We start from the raw sequence: 18,127 nt of genomic DNA on the forward strand, positions 1-18,127 counted from the left end.
CAAGAATAGAATTAGTATCTAAGTCTTAAAGTACTCAAACAAGCCATAGCTCAAGTAGAGTGAGCCTTAATTGAAGAAAGAAGGCATTTGCCATGTAAAGTGTAACAAAAGTAAATTGACTTAGAAATCCAAGAAGAAATAGTTTGCTTGGATACAGCAAGTCCCAAAGATCTAGAATGAAAAGAAAGAAGTAACTGATCAGATTTTCTAATAGCCTTAGTCTTATCCAAAGAAATCCTGAGTTGCCTATGCATATCCAAAGAATGCAACACCCTCTCATTGTCAGATTGTGGACAGGGGAAAAAAAGTAGGCAGATTAATAGACTGATTCAGTGATAGCTCAATAACCACCTTAGGCATAAAAGAAGGGTTAGTGAGCATGGACACTGTCCTCATGGAAGACCAAAAAAGGAGGACAAGCCATAAGGACCTGCAACTCAGACACCCATCCCATAAGAGCTAACAAAAGAAAAGTCTTCCAGGGACAATGTCACAAGAAACTGAAGCAGCAGGCGCAAAAGGAACCAGAGTCAACTTTTCCAAAACAAAATTAAGATCCCAAGGAGGTGGAACAGGCTTCTTGGGAGGTCTAATATTAGGGGTGCCTTTACAAAATTGTTTAACCTTAAATCTGGAAGCTATAGAGAAGCAGAGATAGCTGGTAAGTGGGCCTTAATAGAAGAGTGGGATAAACCAGCATTGAGCAACTCACACAAATAAGAGAGAACCAAATGAACATCCCCAGTAAGTGGTTCCAGGTTATGAGAGAGAGACACCCAAAAAAAAAAACCCTTCCATTTGGATAAGTAGGATTTCCTAGTAGTAGGTTTCCTGGGCTCCTGCATGACTTGTAGCACATCGCCAGAAAAAAGGTGTCTATGAGGAATCATCAAAATCCTATCTCTCATAGTGTCAGTTGAAGCATGGACAGGTGGGGATGGATGAGAAATCCCCTCTCTCATGTGATTAGATCCACTCTATGAGGTAACTTGTGATGATTGCCCCTGGCTTGGTGCAGAAGAAGAGGGAATCGGTGCTGTTACGGCCAAAAGGGAGTCACCAACCAACAAGATTTTGGGAGCGTCCTGTTGAATTTTGAACAGGGCTATTGGAATGAGAGGAAGGTGAGAAAATGCATAAAGAATTATCCTCTTCCAAGAAATGAGAGGGTGCCCACCTTCCACACCAGAGAACCTGAGACTCTGGCACTAAACAGAGGAAGTTGTCTGTTCTGAGAGGAGGTAAAAAGATCCACTTGAGAAGTATCCCATCCATTCATGGGACTGAGTTAAGGACCTGCTTAGAGCATCTGCCACAATGTTCTGACTGAAAGGGATATAAACTGCCTGAAGAGTCACTTGATACTTGATAGCAAGATCCCATACCAGAAGTGCCAACTAGCAAAGAAGATAAGATTTCGCTCTTCCCTGTTTGTTCATATATCACATCATTGAGCTATTGTCTGTAAACATCTTGAGAGGCCCTTGAGAGAAAATAGGATGAAAGGCCTGAAGAACCAACAGGAGAGCTCTCATCTCTTTGACATCGATGTGCTCCTTCTGCTGAAGAGATGACCACACCCCTGTACTTCTAGGGAGCCAAATGTTGGCCCCCATCCCATGTCTGAACCGTCTGTGAACAATCCCCAAGAGGGAAGAGGGGGATGAAAAGGGATCTCTGCATTCAGAGACAACTGCTGAATCCACCAGTGAAGTCTCTGTCTGAGACATTGAAGAAGAGGAACTACAAAGTCGAGAGGAGGATGTGCATTTTGGAGCCTCACTGACTTCAGAAACCACTGAAACTTTCTCATGTGAAGTTTAGCCAGAGGGAGCATTGAAATTGTGGATGCCATAAAACCCAGAGCTCTCAGAAACTCCCTGGTGGTAATGAAAGCCAGAGGAAGAAGAGTTTGAAAGAAAGAAATGAGAAGTAAGGCCTTTGGAGGGGCAGGGATGTAAGCATTGGCACCATCTTAATCCTGCAACCCAGAAAAATATGATCACAAGAAGGAGTAAGAGAAGATTTTATGAAATTTTATAGTGAACCCCAGGCTCTGAAGAAGGGAAATGGCAAAATGAAGATTTTGCGAAAGGGCCTCTGGAAAGGAAGCCTGAATCAATGGCTCATCTAAGTAAGGAAATATTTGAATCCCTTGAAGCCTGTTATAAGCAATCATAGGAGCAAGGCATTTAGTAAACACCTGTGGGGAAGTAGAAAGGCCAAAGGGCAAATCAGAGAACTGAAAATGGCAGGAAGCAACAGAGAAATGCAAAAACTTTATGAAAAGGGGATGGATTGGAATATGGAGATGAGCATTCTTGAAATCCAGAGACACCATATAGGCCTGAGGGAGCAAGAGAGGAAACAGAATCTCAAGAGACATTTGAAAGGAAATCACTTTTAGAAAAGTGTTGAGATGAGAGAGGTCTAGAATAGGTCTCCAAGTGCCCTCTTTTCTGGACACTAGAAACAGTCATAAGTAGAAACCTTTCCTCCTCTTGAATAGTACCCTGAGTCAAGAGGTTTTGAAGAACCTCTAGGAAAAAGGGTAGCTGTTCCCGAGGAGGCTGAGGAATGCCCATAAAAGGAGGACAGGATTTCCACAGCATGAAGTACCCTTGACAAATTGATAATAGACAGAACCCAAAAATCCTGAGTGATCTGAAGGAAAACAGAGAAAGATGACGAGAAGGAGGAATGTGGCTGGGAAGAGATGGACAGTCGTATCAGACCTGGTTTGTCCGTAAAGGAAACCTTTGGAGTCCCAGAAAATTGAGTAACTTTCGCAGGAGCCCATTTGCCACTCTTCCTACTTTTAGTAGAAGGACAGGATTGCCTACGAACAAAGGCAGGCTTAGTGGGGTAGTTTCTCTGAAATTTAGCCACAGAAGAAACATATTTAAGCTTCTGTAAGGCTTTACCCTTATCCTGAAGGGACTTGAGCAAACTAGCAGCAGCTTCCCCAAACAAAAGTTTAGAGTCCAGAAGAGCAACCATCAACTTAGCTTTAATATCAAGTAGAAGTTGAAGCGTAAGCCAAGAGTACCTCCACTTCACTGAACCAAAAACAGTAGCCATAGAAGAGCCATTTGCTGCATCATAACTGCATTTAATAGAATGACAAATTACTTGAGGAAGTCCCTAGCAAGGAAAGAACAGAAGTTTTACCCTCTGGAGTCTGGAAAATCAGGAATAAGTTGACAGGCCTGAGAAAGAAGAGCTGACACATACCTAGACATATGGGTCTGATAATTAATAGCCCTAAAAATCCAGCATTACCCACACCCAGGCATGGGTTATTGCTATAGCAGTATACAGTACCATAGTCTTGATCATTTCAGAAGTGTATTCTGAGATAGCTGATAGAAGTAAATGCCAAATGTAAGAAATAAAAACATTTAATGTAATTGTACAGTACAGAGTAATAATTGTAGCAGTTTTACAAGTATTGTATTGTAAGAGTTCTACAAGTCAGAGAACGACATATACGTTCATTTCTTGGTCTGATTTTAAATTCATTTTAACAGTCTGTATCGGCCTTAGCCAAAGTCTTTAAGGTCATATTGGCAATTCTAGCACATAGTTGCACTGCATTTTTGCTATTTTAAGTAGGCTAACTGTTATTAAGCCCTGGTTTCATTCTTGTATACCAAGCATATATCAGGCTAGTTCAAGAACTTTTGCATTGGGCAGTTCCAGGTCAGTCAGCTCAGAGCTAAGGGTCTGTGAATTCCAAAGCTGCTGTTTGCTTTGATTTTTTTTAATTACTGCTGCATTGTAATAGTTCTTCAAGTCATAGAAAGATACATAGATGTTTTCATTTTGGCCCCCACCCATCCTGTTGTAGTTGTGGTCTTTGACCCAGTGTATCTGTTGTTGCTTGCCCAAACTGATAATTTGACAACATAATCCCCTCCCTCTCCCTGTGTATTGGCTGTTGACAATAAGCACACAAGAATCATTTTGCAGAGTCTGTCCCCTTAAACTACTCACCAGGCTAAAAGACCCTTTGAGAACCAAGTCAGGCTAAATGACCCTTAATACATTTGCTTAATATTTAGTGTGTTGATACTGCTTGTACTGATTTTAGTGTCAACATTTTTTTTACTGTAATTAATTTACTGAGTCTTGCTGGTGACAGAAGAAGATTTCTAGGCTAGTTGTTTTGTAGTGACATTTAAATACTAAGTAGCAAGTCTACCCAAGCATTATTCTAAAACTGAGCTCCAAGCAGTTATAGTTACCCCTGCCCCCAGAGTCATTCCTGTTGGTATCATGGACCAGCATTTTCCCACAACTTCTCTAGCCATCCTGATTGAGAGGGGTGTCTTGAGGCAGTGTAAGTATTGTCTCATGCTGTCAGATGATTATCTATTACTTAAACAGCATAATGAAGTGTGTGAGAGATGTACATATATAATATCCTTGGAGGCAAAAATCTCACACACAGTAAACTCGGACACCAAAATTGTCAGCTTTACACCACACATCACACCTCTCCAAGGCCATCACAATTCATATAATAATATGCTGTGGTTGTAAAGATTAACTTGCCTAAACCTTAAAGACCTCCAAAACACAACACGGGCACAAAGCACAGCATATTAAGTCTACTTCCTCACATAGCACAGGAAGTCCCAAAGTCAGAGATGCTGAGCCCATAAGGCAGTCGAACAAGAATTATCAGTATGACTCTGTGACTCTGTCATAGCTCATGCCGGTGTCCGTGACTTAAGGTGTACCCCCCCTGGATTTATGAAGAGAGACATGATGTAGCTCTCAGACAATGTGTCCAAGGCAGGTATGAGTCTAGCACTGAGCAGCATTCTAGCTCTCCAAGAATTATGTCATGATATGAGCAAAAAATAATTGACTTCAGTAATTGGCTTATTTTTTGACGTAATTCAAAGGGGGTCCACTGTTTGTCAGCCTGTCAGCCTAGGGGTATATGATGAACAGACCATGCTCCTTCACTAGGGATGGTCTGCATCTGCCTCCTCTAGGGTTTCAATTATTGGCAAAGACATTGTCTACCCCCATAGTGCCTTTTTAGGCAATACCAACCTGATAAATGTACCAACGCAATGAAACAAGCAAAGGAAAATGTGAAGGTGTTACTGATCAGTGCTAGGAGCCTGAACAAAACTCTCCACCCCCGTAAGCCCTTTTCACCCTGGAAGACACTGACATTTGTGTTGTGACTGAGACATGGTTTAAAATAGCAGACAGCATTCTGGCTGTGCAGGGCTGTAATGCTTTCCATGTGTTTAGACCAGCTACTGCGGAGGAGGGGAAAAAAGGTGGAGGTGTCTCAATCTAGATTCAGAAGAGATTTATATCAAGGCTGTTAAAACAACATGATGCACTACAGGATGTTCATCGTGCATACAGCTGCAGTCATGACAGATGGGTTCTCCTGCCGTCAGGCGGGTCCTCGGTCGGCCGAATTCCAAAGTCTAGGTCCGGCGTCGGTTGTCGTCACCTCTTCCCTGACGTCAGTGTGCCAGGGGTATAAAAGAACCAGCCAACGCCATTTTCTTCAGTCTTTCTTGCCGCGTGGTGCCCGAAGCAGAAGCAGTTCACAAGTGCCGGTCGGCCAGCTCCTGAACTTACGAAAATTTTGCAACCGAAGTCTTCTTGAAAGCTAAGTACCCTGTTGGGGAAACTTTTCTTGCCTCAGACCGATGTCAGACAAAGTTAATAATTGTATTTCTTGTGGGAAGCAAATACCGCATAAGGATTTTCATTCCCTCTGCATTCCTTGCTTAGGCCCAGACCACGACGTCTCGGTCTGTCGTTTTTGTGCTACATTCAACAAACGCACCATTAAGCGTCGGGCGGAGTTCGCCCAACACTGTTTTGGCAAAAAATTTAACTATATTATGTCGTCGGATACTCCGACTCCAATTTTGTCTAAAAAACGCAAAGATAAGGACCGACACACGAGGTCCGCGGCCTCTACCGACACCACGCCAAAGCCGACTACAGGTGGTCCAGTTCTCAGCGAGGCGCCTACGCAGCCCCTGCCTGCCGACGACACTTCATTGGCGGTGTCTTCTGTGCCCAAGGTCGCAGGCTCCACGGCCCACACCCCGACTACAGATACCGAAGCCACTCTTGGTGGTGAATCTCAAAATGTAGACAGGTCTGCCTCCTCTCAAGGTGTCTTCAGACCTTCCTCTTCTTTTTCTATCAAGGCTTTCACTAAGTCTAAAGCAGCCATGCAGTCTGAGATAAGCTCCACAGGGACCTTCTCCAGGCCCCATGCCTAAAAAACAGATGCTTAAAATGGCTGAGGATTTGATTACTCTTATCAGGGTTTCTCAACCCCCCCGGACAAAAGGTCCAGAGTGGAGGAAGAATCCCCCTCCTCTGACCAGGCCTCCATTATTTCAGAGCACTCTGATGAACAAGAACATTCTTACTCCCCTTTTGAAGATTCTGATGCTGAGGAGTCCATTCCCTCTGTCTCCCCCCCAGAGGATTACTCATTTGGGGAAACCTTGCATACCTTAAGGGAACACTTCCACTGGGAAGGCCAAGAGTACTCAGATTCCAAGAAAAGGCTTAGGGATTTTCTCTTGCTACCCCAGCACAGGCCTCTGGCTATACCTCCTGTCTTAGACATACTAGATGATGTGTACTCGGAGGCCTGCCTTAACCCGGATTCTTTACCTCCAGCACCAGTCAAGCCTGACAGGTACTACCGGGTTCCTGACTCGCACCAATTTTTATGCGGCTGACCCAGAAACTATCTCACAGGGCCCCAAGGGAATTAAGGCCTCCACTGCTAAAAACCCATTACCTTCCGAGAAAGATTACAGATCCTTAGAAAGGTGGGGAAAAAAGGTATACACCTCGGCCACCTTAACCATGAGGGCATTAAACTGCCAGTTCCATATTCTAAAGTACCAACAGTTTCTGTTATCACAGGTGAGAAGTAAAATGTCACAACCTGAACAACCAGACTTGAAGGAGTTGCAGGATTTGATGCATAGTGCAGAACAAGTTGGTAAACATACCTTGCAATGTGGTTTTGATGCTTTAGAGGCCTCATGTAGAGCTGCTGTTACAGGATCAGTCATACGTAGACATGCCTGGCTCAAGGAGCAAACCTTACCAGATCATGTCAAAGCTAAATTACTAGATGCCCCTTTACAAAAGGATGTATTATTTAGTGTTAAAGCTGAGGAGGTATTAAAGAAAATGGAGGAAAAGGCTAAATCAATGCAAACAGTGAAAGATTTTCTACAGGTACAACCTCCACGTTTCAGTAGAAATTGGCCTTCCAAAAATTGGTCCTTTCCAGCCACGGACAGACCCCAAAGAGGTAGATACAGGCGCCCGAGGGGCAGAGGGCAATCTCGAGGATCGTTTAGAGGCAGACAATGGCAAGCTCTTACACAAAGAGGTGGTGAGGATAGTTCGCAGCCATTTAGAAAGCAAGCCCAATGACTTTCCACTTTGCATGCCAAGCAAGGCTCAAATGGCAGCACCCTTAGGCGGAAAACTGGCATTATTTTCAAAAAATTGGCATATTGTCACAAAAGACAAATGGATCCTGGACATTATAAACAGAGGCTACAGATTCCATTTTCACACCCTTCCAAAAATGAGAGGCATGCCAAACCTGCCACACAATCAAAGGGCAGAGGCACAAAGACAAATTTCAGATCTCATGGACATGAAAGCTATTCACGAGGTACCTACTCACGAACAAGGTCAAGGTTTTTATTCCAGACTATTCCTGGTAGCAAGGAAGGGAAATGATTGGAGACCTATTTTGGACCTATCCATCCTAAACACATTTTTACTCGTACCAAAATTCACCACATTACAGCAGCTTCTTCCCATGCTGGGCAAGGAGTCTTGGCTGGTAACATTGGACCTCAAGGAGGCATACCTGCATGTCCCAATCAGACAAAATTGCAGAAGATACCTCAAATTTCTTGCAGGTTCAACCCATTATCAATTCTCTGCATTGCCCTTTGGCTTATCTACTGTGCCCAGAGTATTCATGAAATGCCTGGCATCAGTAATTGCCTACTGCAGACTTCAAGGGATACAAATATACCCATATTTGGACGATTGCCTGATCCAAGCGGACAGCAAGCACATACTTCTGAAACATCTATAAACATTTGTAATGATGTTGTAGAATTATCTGGGATACACAGTCAACAAATAGAAATCAAGGCTAATACCCTCTCAGAAAATAATTTTCCTGGGTGCCAACTTGGACACAAACACCCAGATGGCCTACCTCACGCCAGAGAAGCAGGGGCAACTAACTCAATACTTCAGAACACTAGCAAATTTCACCAGGCTGACTGCAAGGAAAATCCTGCAGGCTCTGGGATTCATGGCATCTTGCATCCTACTAATCCCATGTGCAAAGCTGCATATGAGGAAACTTCAATGGTACCTGAAAAACCTATGGTCTCAACACAGCCACAGTTTGGAAACAATAATACCACTAATTCCATGTCTTCAAAAGGAATTTCTGTGGTGGGCTCAAGCATGCCAAACAAACACAGGTCTCCCTTTCTGCAAGCCTCAAACAAATCAAGTCATCACAACAGATGCCTCGGACTACGCCTGGGGGGCGCACATGACAGATCGGTGCATTCAGGGCAAATGGTCCCAAAAAGAAAAGCGCCTTCACATCAATCAAAAGGAAATGCTAGCAGTAATAAATACTATTATAGCTTTCAAAGACACACCACAGTAATGTGGTACATAAACAAACAGGGAGGAACCCATTCATACCCCCTATGCAGGCTGGCCATGTCACTTTGGGACATGGCTCTGGAATTACAAATCTAACTTCAAGCACAGTACTTGCCAGGCAAGGAAAACACGCTGGCAGACAACCTAAGCAGAAATATGACAGATCCACACGAATGGAAGTTGCATCCTCAAGTTTTTACAGAGATAATTCAAGCATGGGGAAGGCCAGACATAGATCTCTTTGCCTCCCACAAAAATCACCAATTGACAAAATTCTGCTCAAGGACTTTTCATCCACAGGCCTGGAGAGTGGACGCTCTCTCTTTCAGTTGGACAACAATGACGGTTTATGCCTTTCCACCTCTTCCTCTACTGCCCAAAGTTCTATTAAAAACCAGAGCAGACAGACCAAAGATGATTCTCATTGCTCCAGACTGGCCAAGACAGCACTGGTACCCACTCCTGAGGAGCCTGACGCATTCCCCTCCATGGCCCCTACCTCTAATGCCTCTTCTTCTGACTCAGCACAGCTTCAAAACTCTTCACAGTCAGCTGAAAACACTCAATCTGGCCGCATGGAAGATTGCTTAAATTCACAACAGACCCTACTCTCCAAGGAGGTGCAGGATATCATTTTGGAGGCCAGAAGGCCGTCTACTAGAAAAGCCTACTCCGCAAAATGGAAACGGTTTTGTGCCTGGAATGAGAAAAAAGGCCAGAATCCTGGAAAACTGAATTTACCTCAAATATTACAGTATCTAGCTGAGCTGCTAAGCAGTGGACTTTCATTCTCCTCCATCAAAATCCATGCCTCAGCCATTTCTGCAGAATACAACACTGATCCACCTTTATTCTCTCACCCCCTCTTAAGACAGTTCCTCGGAGGGGCTAAGAATATAAAACCCCCAAGGAAACAACCAATACCTGCTTGGGATCTCAATTTAATTCTAGAAAAGCTGACCTTGCCTCCTTTTGAGCCAGCTGCCTCAACAGATTTGCAATATTTGTCCTGGAAAACAGCTTTCCTTCTGGCTATCACCTCAGCTCATAGGGTATCAGAACTACAAGCCCTCATGGCTGTGCAGCCTTTTATCATCTTCCATCAGGACAGAGTTTCCATACGAACCAACCCGTCCTTTATGCCAAAGGTGGTATCGAGGGTAACTTTGAATCAGGCTATACACTTATCTACCTTCTACCCTAATCCTCAAAACAAAGGGGAGAGACTACTACATTCCTTGGACATCCACAGACAGCTGCGTTATTATTTGGACAGAACAAAGTCTTTCAGAAAATCAGAACAGCTCTTTGTGTCCTATGCTATAGGAGCTCAAGGGAAGCCAATTTCCAAACAGACAATCTCAAAATGGATAGCCCACTGCATACGCTTTTGTTACTCTTTTCATGGTAAAACTGTACCTGCAGGCATCAGATCTCACTCCACAAGGGCCACATATACCTCTGCAGCCTTCCTCAGAGGAGTTCCTACCAAAGATATCTTGGAAGCAGCCACTTGGAGTTCTGTGCATACCTTCTCCAAGCACTACTACCTACCATTATACTCCAAATCTAGAGCAGGCTTTGCCACTGCAGTCTTGCAGGGCATTCTGGCTCCTCCTAGTTCCACCTAGTGCCTACCACCCCTTTCTTAGCTTTGGGATTCTACCCATCTGTCATGACTGCAGCTGTATGCACGATGAACATAGTACAGTTTTGTACCTACCATAAATGTAGATGTTCGAGTGCTAATACAGCTGCAGTCCAGGTTTCCCTCCCTCCTTCCCCTCTTGGGACAGGCCTAATGGCTAACACCTCCTCATACAACCTCATTGGGGTATTCTTTTATGGTGTATTTGCTTGCAACTACTGTTTTTTTGATTATATTGCATTTGCTTTATTACATAAATTTATGTTTTGCCTTCCTTCTGGGGGCACCTGACATCTGGGGCAAGAAAAACTGAAGAAAATGGCGTCTGCTGGTTCTTTTATACCCCTGGCCCACTGACGTCAGGGAAGAGGCGATGACAACCGACGCTGGACCTAGACTTTGGAATTCGGCTGACCGAGGACCCGCCTGACGGCAGGAGAACCCATCTGTCATGACTGCATCTGTATTAGCACTCGAACATCTACATTTATGGTAGGTACAAAACTGTACTTTCTTCATGTCCAAGTAACTTATCAGAAAGGTCTTGCACCATATAGTAGATAGCTATAGAACTCCCTCTATGACAAAAGAAAACGGCAATGCCTATCTACAGGAATTAGAATCACTCAATATTAAACCCAATACAATTTTCCTAGTGATCTAAACTATCCAGCTTTAAACTGGGAAACCTACGCCACAACTAGTGCACAACGACAGAGATTCCTGGAACTTGTCAGTACAAATCCCCTGGAACAATTAGCCACAATATCCACTGTAGGGAATAACATCTTGGATATTGTCCTTACTAATGTGGGAGCATCTTCCAACATCCTTTTCATAGTTTCATCACTTGTTAGGCCTGACAATAAAGCAGTCTACTTTGAAATAAAACCAAAACCAGAAATTTCTTCAACCCAAGGTACCTTTAGAATTTTTGTTAAGACAAACTACCTACTCCTAAGTGATACATTGGCAAGTTTCAAATCCCTACCAAACTCTGTTAACTCCACTGAATATGCAGAAATATACACTACCAGACTTTACCAGCATGTAGATAGCTACAGAGGTGCAGCTGTACCCTGTAGGAACAATTCTAGGGCAAACCCCAGAAACAAACCAACATGGTGGAACTATAATATGAAGAAGCTTTATAATGAAAAGAATTTTGACCAAAAGTTAAGAAGAGTAATTCCTACCATGTTAGAGCTCTTGTCACTGAAATAAACAACTCAGGAGCTTAATAAAATCCACTAAAGCAAAGTTTGAAGGTAAAATAGGTACTCAAGTCAAAGACAATGGGTGTGAGTCCCCTCAAATTATCTGTGTTATGTTCCCAATTATTCTCATTAAGGGTAATCAACCATGGGATGGGCAAGGCCAATCTATAACCAAATGTGATAGGTTATTTTGAACACAAAAAGGACAAGAAAATTGGCTAGCCTTAAAATGGCCCACAAGGGCAGCTATCCTAGTACTTAACTATTAACCTTTGAACCTATATGTCGTTTGGTACGCTGTTTAACTGGGAATCAGCACACAGCAACATGGTATTAATTGTTAGACAAGTACTATTTTGTGATGTCCAGTTGAGGAGCTGTAGCCAAATATAAAAAAGAAGAAAGTTTCACTTTAACATTTCTGCAAATATTTGATGCACTGGTTAATGAGGAAGAAGCAAACAGCAACATGGGCTTGAATGTTATTAAGGGCTATGTTGCTATACATATCAGGTGTGCATGGTTAAAGTAATATAACTTCAGGTAAGGTATTTTTTGTGCAGCTGAATTAATACAACCACCAGAAGAACTTGGCATGTAAAAGCCATATTAAGTCTACTCTTTTAATTGGCATGTGAAAAAGATCAGTGAGAAGCAGTGCACAGCATTATGGCGGTGATATCTGAGAAGCACTATGATTTGAAAACCGACACTCAGAAGTAATAACCAAATACAGGCAGGATGACTAATTTACTCTATTTTACATGATTACAAATATCGTTTGCTGTGTTGTTGGCATGCGGGTGTACTGTGGAAAGCCTTAACATTTAGAGGCTGTACTGAGTCTGCTGCATACCTCTCGCCAAACAAAATATAATCTTTGGGAAGCTGTATGCAGCATTATGCTTGTTATTGTTTGGCACCAATATAAGCCATAGGAATATTTCACTTTATGTTGTATGTTAACAAATACCATTTGGTACACTGTGTGACGTTCGCAAGCTAATAAACTTATAAAAATGTAGACCATGGTAAACAACATATAACATACAAAAGTACGACCTTACTTTTCTGAAAATTTTAGTCTGCAGTACCCAGTACTGAGATTCAATAACCAAATATAAGCAGGAGAAATATTTAATTTCATGTTACATGTTATGTGCTGTTGAAATGCAGTATCAGGTAACAACAGAATCAATACACCTCAAGATGCTATTCTGTAGGAATTAGAATTAATACAGATAGAAAATAAACTGATTTTAGCTCAGTCAATGTGGCACATATGAATTTGTTGCACAATTTAATGGGGAAATAGCACACAGCAACATGGTTTTAATTATCTGACAAAAAAGGAAGACCATGTGCTTAGATATTCTTGCCCAGTAATATAGTAGTGAGTAAAGTGCTCTGTGGGTGTTTAAATTAATGCAGCCTATAATGCTACTCTGTGAATAGCAGAATTAATAAAGATTGGTGATGGGAAAAGGAATTGCTTTACTTATTAAGCTGATGGTGTACAGCATTTAAAAATGACAATGAGTAGGCAGATATTGCTCTGCACTGCTGAACAGAAAAGAATGGCAGTGGTTTTGGTTTTAGTTTAATGTTGTAAGATATGCCAGTCTTTTTCTTCCCACTGTCTATTAGCCTGTCCTATCCCAGTGGGCCTATTCTTTCCCCATGGGTGATAGTTAATCATGGGAGGCCTCATTAAGAGTTTTTCAGTCTGTGTCCCTTTCTGTTGGCATCCATTGTGTATGAAAGTCCCACAGTGTGGACCTGTTTTGGCATGTGTACTTCTGCAGATATCCTATTGTCTGCTACATTCTATACACACTGTTTGACAGACACTCTTTCTTACCCTAATGTTTGCCAGATGTCAGTCTTGCTATGGACTGAGCTACCCCTGGGTGGCTGAGTCAGTGTGTGTGATGCGTAATCCTGCCCCCCCCCCCCCCCCCGGCCATCTTCTGTGCCAAGGCTTCTGGTTGATTTTGTGTCACTTGGATCTTGGGTAGGATTTATCCCTCTGTACCACATAGCTGATGTTGTGAATGGTAAAATATTCTTGTTAGTAGTAGATCATGTTGATGCTTTTTTATGTGCCTACTGGTTTACTTTGGTATTTTCTGATCTGCATGAATGTTTGCATTGCTGTTTGTCATCCCTATAGAAGCCTCTGTATAACTGAAGAAACATGTTAATTTTGTGCATTCACACAGGCCAACACAAAAATGCCTATGCTGTGGTGGTGTAAGACAGAGAAATTGCTTAGTAATGGGAGCTAAGAATTCCTGGGTAATGGGAGAGTCCTATGGCCCATTTGTCCCTGCCCGCAGTCCCCGATCAGGACATCAGTTCTGTGATAAGAATCAGGTGATAGGAAGAAGGCCAGCTTGCTGGTCCTACAAGATAGCCTACTCTCTTACCCAATGGAACATCCCATTTCCCTGCAACAGTTCTTCTGAGTTCCTCTGTATGCTGCTGTCTGAGGGGAAGTATGCCTCCTCATACTAAATCCCCCTGAGTTTACTGTGCAACTTCCACATGACAGTGTGGGCTGTCTAGGCTGAAGCTACATGTGGTGAACACCTAGTGCTTCTGCTAGGTGTCACCCATGTGGTAATCCAGATCTGCCTCCCTTCTTCAAGGATGAGGAACTGGCAGTTGCTGCTCACTCTCAATCCTTCCCATGTCATCTCCTACAGGTACCTGAACCCCATGTTATCTGCTACAGGTACCTGAACCCCCCTGTCATCTACTACAGGTAGCTGAAGCCCCCCCCCCCATCATCTCCTACAGGTAGCTGAACCTCCTGTCATCTCCTACAGGTAGCTGAACCTCCTGTCATCTCCTACAGGTACCTGAACTCCCTGTCATCCCCTACAGGTAGCTGAACCCCCTGTCATCCCCTACAGGTAGCTGAACCCCTGTCATCTCCTACAGGTAGCTGAACCCCCTGTCATCTCCTGCAGGTACCTGAACCCCCTGTCATCTCCTACAGGTACCTGAACCCCCTGTCATCTCCTACAGGTACCTGAACCCCCTGTCATCTCCTGCAGGTACCTGAACTCCCTGTCATCTCCTGCAGGTACCTGAACTCCCTGTCATCTCCTGCAGGTAGCTGAACCCCCTGTCATGTCCTACAGGTAGCTGAACCCCCTGTCATGTCCTACAGGTAGCTGAACCCCCTGTCATGTCCTACAGGTAGCTGAACCCCCTGTCATGTCCTACAGGTAGCTGAACCCCCTGTCATGTCCTACAGGTAGCTGAACCCCCTGTCATGTCCTACAGGCACCTGACCCCCCTGTCATGTCCTACAGGCACCTGACCCCCCTGTCATGTCCTACAGGCACCTGACCCCCCTGTCATCTCCTACAGGCACCTGAACCCCCTGTCATCTCCTACAGGTACCTGAACCCCCTGTCATCTCCTACAGGTACCTGAACCCCCTGTCATCTCCTACAGGTACCTGAACCCCCTGTCATCTCCTACAGGTAGCTGAACCTCCTGTCATCTCCTACAGGTAGCTGAACCTCCTGTCATCTCCTACAGGTACCTGAACCCCCTGTCATCTCCTACAGGTAGCTGAACCCCCTGTCATCTCCTACAGGTAGCTGAACCCCCTGTCATCTCCTACAGGTAGCTGAACCCCCTGTCATCTCCTACAGGTAGCTGAACCCCCTGTCATGTCCTACAGGTACCTGAACCCCCTGTCATCTCCTGCAGGTACCTGAACTCCCTGTCATGTCCTACAGGTACCTGAACCCCCTGTCATGTCCTACAGGTACCTGAACCCCCTGTCATGTCCTACAGGTACCTGAACCCCCTGTCATGTCCTACAGGTACCTGAACCCCCTGTCATGTCCTACAGGTACCTGAACCCCCTGTCATGTCCTACAGGTACCTGAACCCCCTGTCATCTCCTACAGGTAGCTGAACCCCCTGTCATCTCCTACAGGTAGCTGAACCCCCTGTCATCTCCTACAGGTAGCTGAACCCCCTGTCATCTCCTACAGGTACCTGAACTGCTGTTTCAATGCAGGTTGCTCACAGAACTTGTTTTTTGTTAAAGACAATAGTGGAGAGAGTGATGGGACAGAGATGTGATGGTTGTACAAGATGATGTACTGGAAAAGTGAAGGGGGAGACGTGAGTCTCAAGGATGGAAGTGGGAAGAAAGGCCATCAAACAGGGCTGGAGGTTATTCATTTTTTCCTTACCTAAGAAAGTATTATTTTCACTAAGATGGTTGTGAATAATTAGGACAGACTGCTTCAGTGTGTTTTAGGTGGTGGATCTTCATGGGGTGCAAGAAGGCATGAAAAAACTAGATGAGGTTGGATTATCCAGGGTGGGAGGGGGTAGGAGCTATGTATTTTCAGTCATATAGTTATACTAGATAGACAAATCGTGACCTTCTGCCATCACATAATGTAATGTAACAGCGAGTTGAAGTTTATATGTGGCATTTTGGTAAGGAATGCAACTTTTTGGAACCTTAAAGTGTGATGCATCTGTTTAGTTTTGTTTCTTTCTTCTCATACATTAGCAGTCTTAGCTTTATCACTCATCAATATATGGGTTATTTTCTTTGCATATTTTTTTTTTGCTTTTGTCTCAATTCCTCACAAATATTTTCCTGATTATAAATTAAAATGTATTTATTGTTGGACAGCACATGAACAGATTTAATATTTTTTCTACATTAAAGCTATGCTAATATTAGGCATAACTAATTGTTTTGGTGTTTGTTGTTTTACAGAGAGAGAAAGAAGATGACAGAATTCTCACCTGTACTGCCGTTACGGGACAGAGGGGGTGGAAGCCCTCTGAATCAGCCTATATTTCCTCGTTCTAGGTCTGATTCGGAATCTGAATGTGATGCTGAGCTGTCCCAAAGCTTAGCCCGTACCAAAACCCGTTCATACGGCAGCACAGCAAGTGTCTGTGTTCCATTAGCTGAGAAATACATCGAGCACCAAGTGAATGTCAGTGATACACTTCAGGGGATCGCACTGAAATATGGTGTTACGGTAAGGAATAAACAATTACATATGTACCACCAGGCTGGAATTGCTAGGTAGAAGATGGAGATATGCATAATCCTTTAGTGTAAGCACAAACTTGGTTGCATTTTTTGCCATATTTTCACAGTCCATATATAGTTATGTGGAGCATTGCTAATGTCCTATAAATTGCTGTACATTGTGATAAGTAAACATCTTTAGGTACTGCAGAAAGAAGGAAGGAAGGGGCAAATTTTCTAGGCAGAATAAAGATGGGAAGGAGGTGATAGAAAAATGGGAAAAACAGAGTTACTGAATGGTTATTTATTTTTAGTCTTTAAAATAAATAGGAAAACAAAGGAAGAGTGCCATGCTGGGACGGTGGTAGTGCAGAATGGGAAAAGCAGTGCACAGACACAGAGAAGGAGGAGGCTGAGAGGTTGTTAAGTTTTCCTAAGAAAGGATAAAACACAGGAAATGAAGAATACATAAGCAGCCTCCTAGGATCATAAAGAATCTGATCAGTGTGATAGCAGATTCCCTGAGCATGGGTTTCAGCAGATCACTAATTACTACAGAAGTGTTTGGGGATTGTAAGACAGGAACTTTGATACCCTTGTAAAAGATGGAGAACAAGAACAATCCAGCAAACTACAGGCCTTGTAGCCTAACAGCAGCTGCAGGAAAAATCATGACGAGAATCCTGAGGGAAGACTGCTTCCTTTTCTAGATGATAACCACTTTCAGAATAACAGTCAACATGGGTTCATGACAAGAAGGTATTGTCAGAGTAACCTGATTCAGTTTTATAATTGTGTTTTATGGAAGACTTTAAAATGGAGTTGTGGTAGGTCAAGTCTGCCTGCACTTCAGTGAGTCCTTTAACTTAGTCCTGAAAAGGGGGCTGATGGGTAAACTGGAGGTAGTTTGGAGTGAGATTAGGGCTAAAGAACTGGACTGCTGCATGGTTAAATAGTAGGACACAGGTAAGTGTGTAATGAGAGGTACAGTGCCACTTATAAGAAGAGTGGCATGGTGTACCACAGTGGTCGGTGTTGGGTTGAGTACTTTTACAATGTGTTCATTTCTGACATATCGTGGGAATGAGAGCAGGATTTCTTTCTTGCTGATTACACAAAATTAGGGGCATCACTGATGGATGGGCGGAGAGAGTCTAAGGAAGGATTTTGAAAGGCTGACCAAGCAGGCTGAAAGGTGGCTTTGAGGTTAAATGCAAACAGATGCAAGATACTGCAGCGGGTCAGAGCAACCCTGATATGATGCATCATCTAGGTGGGAGTAAAACTGATGACAGGGCAGGAAATGGATTTGTAAGTGCCAGTAATGCCAGGACCAGACTACAAGGAGCACATTGAGAGGGTAGTGGCGGCAGCAGCCTAAAGAATGCTGGGGTTCATCCTAACAGGGCAGAATCCAGAAGAGGGGTAGTGCTTTTACTAAACTGATCTATGGTAATTCAACACCTTGTGTGCTATGTGCAGTTCTTGAGGCCATTCAGA

The 18,127-nt window shown here is 43.5% G+C and overlaps 1 protein-coding gene across 1 annotated transcript in view; it reads left to right on the plus strand.

Moving 5' to 3' along the window:
* The window catches only part of LYSMD2 (LysM domain containing 2), a 431,015-nt gene that overhangs the window by 37,322 nt on the left and 375,566 nt on the right, over positions 1-18,127 (plus strand). The window contains exon 2 of the mRNA XM_044077454.1: positions 16,364-16,634. Within this exon, the coding sequence (XP_043933389.1) occupies positions 16,377-16,634 (258 nt within the window). The 5' untranslated portion in view covers positions 16,364-16,376. The remainder of the gene's footprint in view (positions 1-16,363; positions 16,635-18,127) is intronic.

The sequence above is a fragment of the Protopterus annectens genome, chromosome 7.part0 (assembly GCF_019279795.1).
Source record: "Protopterus annectens isolate FY-2018-M chromosome 7.part0, PAN1.0, whole genome shotgun sequence".
Lineage (NCBI taxonomy): Eukaryota > Metazoa > Chordata > Ceratodontiformes > Protopteridae > Protopterus > Protopterus annectens.